Here is an 8374-nt window from a genome sequence, read left to right on the forward strand (position 1 = left end):
ACTCACAAGCTCTCTCCGAGTGTAATTTCCAGTTGGATCCTGGACCACGCGCGTCCTCTGTCGGTCACCTGGAGAAGGGGAGCGCACACAACGCTGAAAAGACCGCAGAGCTGGCGGATGCAATTCACCCCGACCTCAGGTTCTCAACTGCGCAGTGTTTTAATTGCGCGGAATGAAAGAACCCCAAAGTCTCCACCTCCGCGCACCAGAGAGAACTTAGTGCAGGGGTACTAAGTGGCCGGGGGAAAATTATAGTGAAAAATCACCAGTTTTAAGGACTGTTTGATTATTAATTGCACTTCAACAGTGCCCGCTTTACTGTTTTTATTATATTATTCTTTTGTTGTGGATGGAAGTTCTATTTGAAAGCGTTATCAGGAAGAACACCTAAAACAGGTCAAACCTTGGACAAGCCCTGCTCAGGACTCGTTCCACGCCGGCCCACTTTGCCCACTGGGGACTTGCGGGGCGACAGCAAGTGTTAGCCTTCACCGCTTTGAGAAATGACCCTGTAAAGGGCAAAGCCCACGTGCACACCTGCAGATGCTCATTTGTGGGGCCGGGGAAGGGGACGAACCAGCGGGTGCAGATAAAACCCCGAATATTCGCCTCCCCGAGACCTGAGGCGAATCGGGTCTCATCAGAAATGTCCCACGAATTCCCCAGCCCGAGGACTTGAATTTTGGAAAGCTTTGCAAAGTACACACGGGTGCGGAGAGCGCACACCAGTTTCCCCGACACGGGCTCGCCGCGGGAAACCCCACCCGGGGGGCACAGAGGGAGAAGGGCGGCGGAGACTCCAGGTAGGCCGGGGGCAGGCGGGGGTGCTGGGGTGACTGGAGCGCTGGAGACGCCGGGATGGCCGGAGGCACCAGGGCTGCTGGGTGATGGGAGAGCCGGCTTCTTGGGACCCGTCAGGTATGCGTGTGGGGAGCAGGTGCCCGGGTGGCCGCGCGCCGCGCACCTCCGCGCTCGGCCCAGCTGCACTGGACCAGATGCGCGACCCCAGAGCCTCGTCTGCGCCTGCCCGCCCCCGTCTCCCCCCACCCCCTGCACGCTGTTCCGGGGCGTGTCCTCGGCCACAACGGCTTCTATATAGCGGCCGGCGCGCCGGGGCAGTCCAGATGCGAGCGCGGCAGTGCGACGCTGAGAACTAGCCGCTGCCTGTCCCACTTCCGCAGCCTCGCAGTCTCGTGTCACACGGTCCCCGCGCGCCCCGGCCGGCCGAGCTGCGGGTACTCGCGGCGATCACCATGCAGCTGACGTGCCCCGCGCTCTGGGCCGCGACGCTGACCGCGCTGGCGCTGCTCCGAGGGCCGCCGGGGGCGCGGGCCGGCGCGGGCGCGGCGGGCGCGGGCCCTGTGGTGCGCTGCGAGCCTTGCGACGCGCGCGCGCTGGCCCAGTGCGCGCCCCCGCCCGCCTCGCCCGCGTGCGCCGAGTTGGTGCGCGAGCCGGGCTGCGGCTGCTGCCTGACGTGCGCGCTGCGCGAGGGCCAGCCGTGCGGCGTCTATACCGAGCGCTGCGGCGCCGGCCTTCGCTGTCAGCCGAAGCCCGGCGAGCTGCGCCCGCTGCAGGCGCTGCTGGACGGCCGCGGGCTCTGCGCCAACGCCAGCGCCGCCAGCCGCCTGCGCGCCTACCTGCTGCCCGCGCCGCTCGCTCCAGGTGAGCCGCCCGCACCAGGTGCGCCCCGGGGCTGGCGCCCTCAGCCCAGGGCCGGGAATGGGCGGTGCTGCTGGGGAGACTCCACAGCTTTCCGCGCCCCAAGGGTGGTACGTGGCGAGACTGAGGCCCCGCGAGGCGAGGGCTCTACCCTAGGGACCCTCCGCAGCCGCTCGGTTCTCTGAGTGCCGAGTGCTTGTAAATTGCAAAGCGATTTCGGCGACAGTGGGTGAAAGATATCGTGGCGAGGGGGGAGCAGATACGGAGGTTGGTGGTCAATGGGAAGATCCTGGACAGAGGAGACTCCCGGCCGCGCGAGCCTGCGCAGCGCGAGGACGTGGGCGTGGACTGTGCCGCAGGCTCTGGAACGCGACTTCGGTTCCCACGAACTGGGAGCGAGCGTATCCACGCCGAGGGCTGGGAGCCGGGGCGCAGGGAGGTGGATTGGGACCGCGTAGTAGGAAACGGTACCTGCCTTTAAAAATAGTAACATTTGCGCAGACTTACGGTTTGCAGAGCAGTGTCACGTCCCGGAGTGTCCCTAAAGGAGCCAAGTGGGAATCGGGTTATTAGTGTCTTTGCGGTTGGACATCTGACGTTTAGAAATAAGTGGCTCTCCAAGGTCCCTCAGAGGCAGGACCCTGCGCACAGCCCCCGGCACACCCGCCCCACCCCCTGCCTGAGCGGCCCTCAGACACAGGCCAAGGGCTGAGGCTGCGGGCTGTGTGGACCCAAGGACTCGGTAACGGGAAGGGACATGGCTGAAGCCCCAGGGCTGCTTGCTGCCTTAACCTGAAGTGGGAGGAATGCGTCCAATTCCGGAGCCGGAGGACGCATCAGGTTCGCGGCTGGGGAAGGACCGCACATCGTGTTCTGAAAAGAGGTTCCTCCAATTTTCACGCAGGCTTAGCCAGCCGCAGCTAATGCAGTGAGCAGAGTCCCGACACAGCTAAAGGCTCGGGGACCTCGACCCCCACCCCCACCAGCCGGCGTGGGGAGGAGGGGCTCGCTTTACCGCACCCCAGGGGTGTGAGGCTATGTGCTTGCCAGGCAGCGCTGGCTCCGTTTCTCCCAGGACCGGTGGAAAGACAATTTTTCAATTGCTTGACATAGTACTGTTTCGTACCAGAAAGACTGTTCAAATCACCAGAAGCGTTTGTCTCTAAGGGCAAAGTGATGCCATCGCAGTGTGCCACCTCGTTGCTGCAGCGCGTTTTGGGGCGTTCAAAAAGTGATCTGAGAGGTTCTTATAAATATTGTCTTCTTTAGTTGCTTTACTGGACATATTAATTACTACCACAGTGTGAATTGATGTGTTTGTTACAAAATTATTATAAAGAGACATAAGTGACTTCTAAAATCCATGGGGCGGAGACATAAATGACAGTCAAAAGTTAAAATGCTCTGTTGCTTAAAAGGAAAGGTTTCCTCTTCAAGCCTAAATCATCAGGCATTAGAAAGGGGTGCTTAAGAAATTACTCAGAGTTCTTGGAAAAGAAATGCAAATATGTTTATTTACACATTCTTAGCATATCCTTTGCCCCAGTACCTCCCTGAAAAAGAAAAAGGAAGAAACGAACATTAAAGGAAATTGAAACCAAACGCTACCAGTTAAGAGCGTGGGCGCTGGGCCAGACAAACGAGCCTCCCAGCACCACACCCCTTGGGAACCGTGGGCCTCCTCCGCCTCCTAGGATCATTTCCTGGGGGGACTTGGAGCCCCCACACCCGTGAGTGCACCCTGCGCTTGGCGCCTCCAGAAGAGAACAGGGCGTCTGCAGCTGGAGCACGCGACTGCCAGCCCCACGCAGCCCCGGGAGCGTTCCCGGAGCGCCGGCGGACTTGGCGGGCTTCCCGGCGGTGGCCCGCTGCCACCATACCGGCATGTTCCTGGAGGGCAGAGAGCAGTCCGCTGGAGCAGGGCGCTGAACACCCCAGGCGGAGCCGACTGGGGACCAGATGGCGAGGGGGGCATCAGGGCGCTCTGGACTGAGAGGAGTGGCCGCGCGGCAGCTACCTGACTGCAGGGACAGGTCCCTGCAGGGACAGGAAGGGGAGGGACCCTCCCTCGCGACCCTCCCTCGCGACCCTTCCCCGCGACCCTTCCCCGCAGCTGCCCCAAGTTCATCCTGGACGTCTGGCTGCACGTCAGGGCAGCTTCCTCAGTGTAGTTAAACCCCATGACAGTGACATCCGACACCGGTGTCACCGCAGGTATTATTTCACCACGTCGATTTCGGAGAGGCACCTGCGGGAGGCGGCCTCCTTTTCCGGGAGTGGAAGCTGTGGCCACAGTAGTGGGAGCCGTGATGGCGCTGGTGCTATTTGAGCCTCGTCACTCACGTGCCCACTAGAGGAAGGTCTCACCCAGGAAGGTCACCCGGGATGCAGGTCTGAGCAGCGCCTCTGGGTGGACAGTGAGTTAGAGGTGTGACAGGGGACCTTTCACACCGCCAGCCTGCCTCCCAGTGGGGCGCTGCAGTGGTTCCTGGTGCTGCCGGCACCCCCAGCACTGCTGATTCGGGGGCGGGAGTGGTAGGCAGGGCCTGCGGGATTTGTGAATCCTTCGCCCAGGGCTCCCTGGGGCTCAGCTCTGCCCCCTCCTGGTGGAGGCAGGAAGTCTGGAAGCTGAGCAACACCCACATTGTAAAACCTCGGCTCACGTTTGGTTTTAAAACAGCTGCTTGAGGTAAAGCCGCTACCGCCACCGCTAGTATGACAGTCACATTACCCAAGTGTTTTCTTGACTGCACTTGGAATATTGAGTACCACTCCGACTTAGATGGGGCTGGGTGCCACAGCAGGTTCTGAAAGGACTGCATTACCGTCTGCTCTGCCTGTGGCTTCCAGGAAACAGCAGCGAGTCGGAGGAAGACCCCAGTGTCGCGGACACTGGCAGCCTCGGGCCGCCGGGGACACACCGGGCGCCCGACTCCAAGTTCCACCCCGGCCACACCAAGATGGACGTCATCAAGAGAGGGCACGCCAAGGACAGCCAGCGCTACAAGGTCGACTACGAGGCCCAGAGCACAGACACCCAGAACTTCTCCTCCGAGTCCAAGCGGGACACAGAATACGTGAGTGGGACGCTTGTCCCCCTGCTGACCGGGAGGGTGGGGCCCGCCTGGGCGCTCCAAGGTCACGAGGTCCCTGTTGGCTCAGGAGCCCTGTGGGTAAGTCCAGCCAGCTGTGAGCGGGCAGCCTGGAGCCCCTCCTTCCACAAAGGACAGTGACCCCCTCGGAGCTCTGGTGAGGGCCAAGGTGAAACAGCGCTGCTGGAAGTGTGAGGTGCAGGTTTGAGTTCAGGGAGATGCTGTCACACACACTGCACTCTGTTTGCTTGGCCTGGGGTCCCTCTTTCCTCGGTTCTGGGCCTTGTCTGGGGACACACAAGAGACGGGGCCGTGGTTGTCCTCGCAGGAGGGGTGACGACTACATGCATGGGTGCAGCACAGGTCCTGCCAGGCAGGCTTGGGCATGTGGGGTTTTGTGAGGCAGCTGAGCTCCCGAATAACCACCACCACCACCCCAGGGGCCCTGCCGCCGGGAAATGGAGGATATACTGAACCACCTGAAGTTCCTGAACATGCTGAGCCCCAGGGGTGTCCACATCCCCAACTGCGACAAGAAGGGCTTCTACAAGAAGAAGCAGGTGAGTGCGGCCTCCGAGGCCCTGTCCCTCCCACCATCCACTCACTGTCCCCTCACACCTGGCCTCCTGAGAGTAACAGCCTGTAAAGGGTCCAACACATTGCACATGGGAATGTTTTAAGCCACAGTCACTTCCATAGATCCCGGTGACATGGTGGCAGCATGTCAGTTGGCTTTCTACTTGGACAACTCCTTCTGGTACCTTCAGAATTAGCACCGAACAGCTCTGCCACAGGCCCGCCTTCTCCAGTGGCCATGGCCTCATGGCCTCTCATCCACCACTGTCCAGCAAACTCCCTGAGAAACCAGCCTGTGCTGTCAGACACACGTGACGGACACAGGGCATGGGCTGTTCTCGTCCCTCCTTCAGCACATGGGCCTGTGGCCGAGTGTCCACATCTACCCAGGACCCCGAGGGACACAATCTGCCCTGCCCCCTGCCTGTGTGGAAAGCTGTGCACGTATGGCCTTGCCCAGCCTGTCCACGGCCTTTTCTCTGGCCATGCTGGGAAGCCAGCCTGGGTCCTGGCACCTGCCCCTGCCATCAGGACCCTGCTCTGGGAGCCTCTGCATTCATGCTCGGTCTCCTGTGCTCCATCCACAGTGCCGCCCTTCCAAAGGCAGGAAGCGGGGCTTCTGCTGGTGTGTGGATAAGTACGGGCAGCCCCTCCCAGGCCACGACGCGAAGGGTAAAGGGGACATGCACTGCTACAGTGTGGAGAGCAAGTAGACACAGCACGTAAGCCTGGGGCTGGGGGCGCCAGGGCACCTGGCTCCCGCTCAGCCATGGGGCAGGAGGGAGCGTCTGAGACACAGGCCTGCAGGCTGCTACACCTGGCCCGGGACAGACCCCTGAGGCAGGTGCAGGGGCCCAGCCCAACTAAACAGGAGGGTCTGGGCCCAGCTGTCTCAGACACTTTACTTCATTTTAAAGAACGAAGATCACATGAACATTTATACACAACATAAGATTTTCCGAGTTAAGCTTTTTCCCTTAAGCCTGACAGTTCCTTTATTATCACAGATAAACTCTTTTCATCCAAAGGAACCTGTTAAAGGAACATGTTTCTAAGTTAAAGATGTGGCTATATTTTTTCCTGTAAAATGCATTGTGGATCTTCTGATAGTCTGTGGTTAATAGAATTGTAATAAAGTTTATTTAATCTGATACGGAAATGAAATTTTAAACCATCATTTTAAAGAATACTACCATATTCAATATTTTTTCTTTTAATAAATGAGAGAGCTTTGGGAAAAAAAGAATAAATATATTTTCATCTCTTCAAGACAAATTTACATAAACAGAAGAAAATTTCATTTTTATGTTTTGTTTCCTTGCAAATTAGAGAAGATAATTCTGATTTTAGGGTGACTTTCTGTGAGCGTCTTATGGGGCTTTGTTAGCAGTGTGGGCCTGGGTGTCACGTCTCATTGTCCCAGGGCAGGCGTGGGTCCCTGATTGATGTTGGGGGGTTATTTCAATATATTTCTTTTTCTGTTTGTTTTAGTTAATGTGGAGCTCAAATACGCCTATTTTGCACAAAAGACTGCCAACGACGTGATCAGCAGCTGGCTACAGTCTCGATTTGTATTTCTTTCTGTAGAGAATTGATTTTTTTTTTTTCTTAAAACCAAAGTTTAGAAAGAGATGCGTGAAATGCCTAGGGCTCTTTCTTCTATGTGGTGAACTTGAATGTTTTTCCACTTTGCAGTAGTCGATGAAACAGTGTGATTTTTCCTGTCGCTTCCTTTAAAACTACTTGTAAACTCAAGCACAGCACGGCCAGGCCTGACGCCCTGCTCACTGACGTGGCGACCCCCACTTCGCGCCTTAGCAGCTGCACGCTTCGTCCCCTCTGTGACATGAGCCCGGCCTCTCCAGGACAGGAAGCCCCGGCACTGTGATGTCTGGACATCCGACACGCCCATTGGAGCAAGAATCTGCGTCCCCCCGCCCCAGAGACAGCTCCAGTCTTCAGGTCGCCTGCCCTGTGTGGGAACCAGGAGAGGGAATCAGCAGAGTCTTGCTTATTAAAATAAACAAACAAAAGAGACTAAGAACGTTCTGGGGAACTCTGGGAACCCATAATGGCGGGTATCTCTAACCCTCTGTTGTCTGACAGGGCTTTTGCTGGTGGCCCCATGGGGTGGGGGGCCAGGGGCAGAGAGGTGAGTGCCAGCCCTTGGTTTCAGAGGCATTGCAAATAGTAGCACGATGCTTCAGATGATGGCAGAAAATGGTGCCTTCCTGCTCAAAAATTCAAGACCAAGGTTACTGTTGAGGATAAGTTCCTTCAAGGTAAAGGAAGTTTGTTCGTCTCTCACCTTTTGTCCTCCTTGGCACGATGTGAACACTAATGATTGTATCTAATCAGGAAGACAGATGGGGTGTGGGGGGCTGGCAAGGCCAGCAGGAGCACAGAATGGCCCCCCGCCTTTCTTTCTGATTCACACACAGACACAGAGAAGAAGCCTCTTCATGAGCTGCTACCTCTGTGTAGATAACCCCGGCCGAGACTCAGCCACGCTACAGGCCACAGCCACGGGGCCCTGCCGCCCGCCGCAGTCACAGCGGGGTCTCCAGACATCTGCCTGCCTATTAGCTCATCTTTATTTTTTTAATTAAGTTTTTTTGGGGGAAAAATATTTTTGAAAATTTTGTCTTGCAATGTATTTATAATTGATAAATAAAGTTCTCACCATAAAGAACCCCTCTCCCCACGGCAGTGACTGGCCCCCGATTTGGTGTGACTGTAATAACAGAAGGATCAGGGAGGGCAGGCTGTCCCCACGGGTCCACTGGTCAGAACGGCATGATAAGCACGTGCCCCCACCTGGCCCCACGAGGCGCCAGGTCACCGGTAGTGCCCTCCAGCCAGCAGGTCTGGTCACCAGCCTCAATCCGTCCCGGGAGCAGATCAGCAGGAGCATCTCTGTGGCCCTCGCTGAATTTAGCTTTTGTCCCTGGTGTCCTCTGGGGCAGGGACAAGGGGACACACACTTTCGCCCTCTGCTTGGAGAAGGGAGTGGACAAGGCAGGAGGAGACACTGCTGGGGTTCTGGG

The 8374-nt window shown here is 57.6% G+C and overlaps 1 protein-coding gene across 2 annotated transcripts; it reads left to right on the forward strand.

Annotated features, from left to right (window-relative positions):
• The first annotated feature begins 1123 nt into the window (after positions 1 to 1123).
• Positions 1124 to 8019, forward strand: IGFBP3 (insulin like growth factor binding protein 3). Of its 2 annotated transcripts, none has more exons than XM_074341080.1 (5): positions 1124 to 1680; positions 4510 to 4736; positions 5192 to 5311; positions 5915 to 6049; positions 6819 to 8019. In XM_074341080.1, the coding sequence occupies exons 1-4, from the start codon at positions 1254 to 1256 to the stop codon at positions 6038 to 6040; spliced, it is 900 nt and encodes a 299-aa protein (XP_074197181.1). In that variant the 5' UTR covers positions 1124 to 1253; the 3' UTR covers positions 6041 to 6049; positions 6819 to 8019. The 2 variants fall into 2 exon arrangements, with proteins under 2 accessions (XP_074197181.1, XP_019587119.2); XM_019731560.2 differs by having other exon boundaries at positions 1126 to 1662.
• The last annotated feature ends 355 nt before the right edge of the window (positions 8020 to 8374 follow it).

The sequence above is a fragment of the Rhinolophus sinicus genome, linkage group LG09 (assembly GCF_036562045.2).
Source record: "Rhinolophus sinicus isolate RSC01 linkage group LG09, ASM3656204v1, whole genome shotgun sequence".
NCBI classification, from domain to species: domain Eukaryota; kingdom Metazoa; phylum Chordata; class Mammalia; order Chiroptera; family Rhinolophidae; genus Rhinolophus; species Rhinolophus sinicus.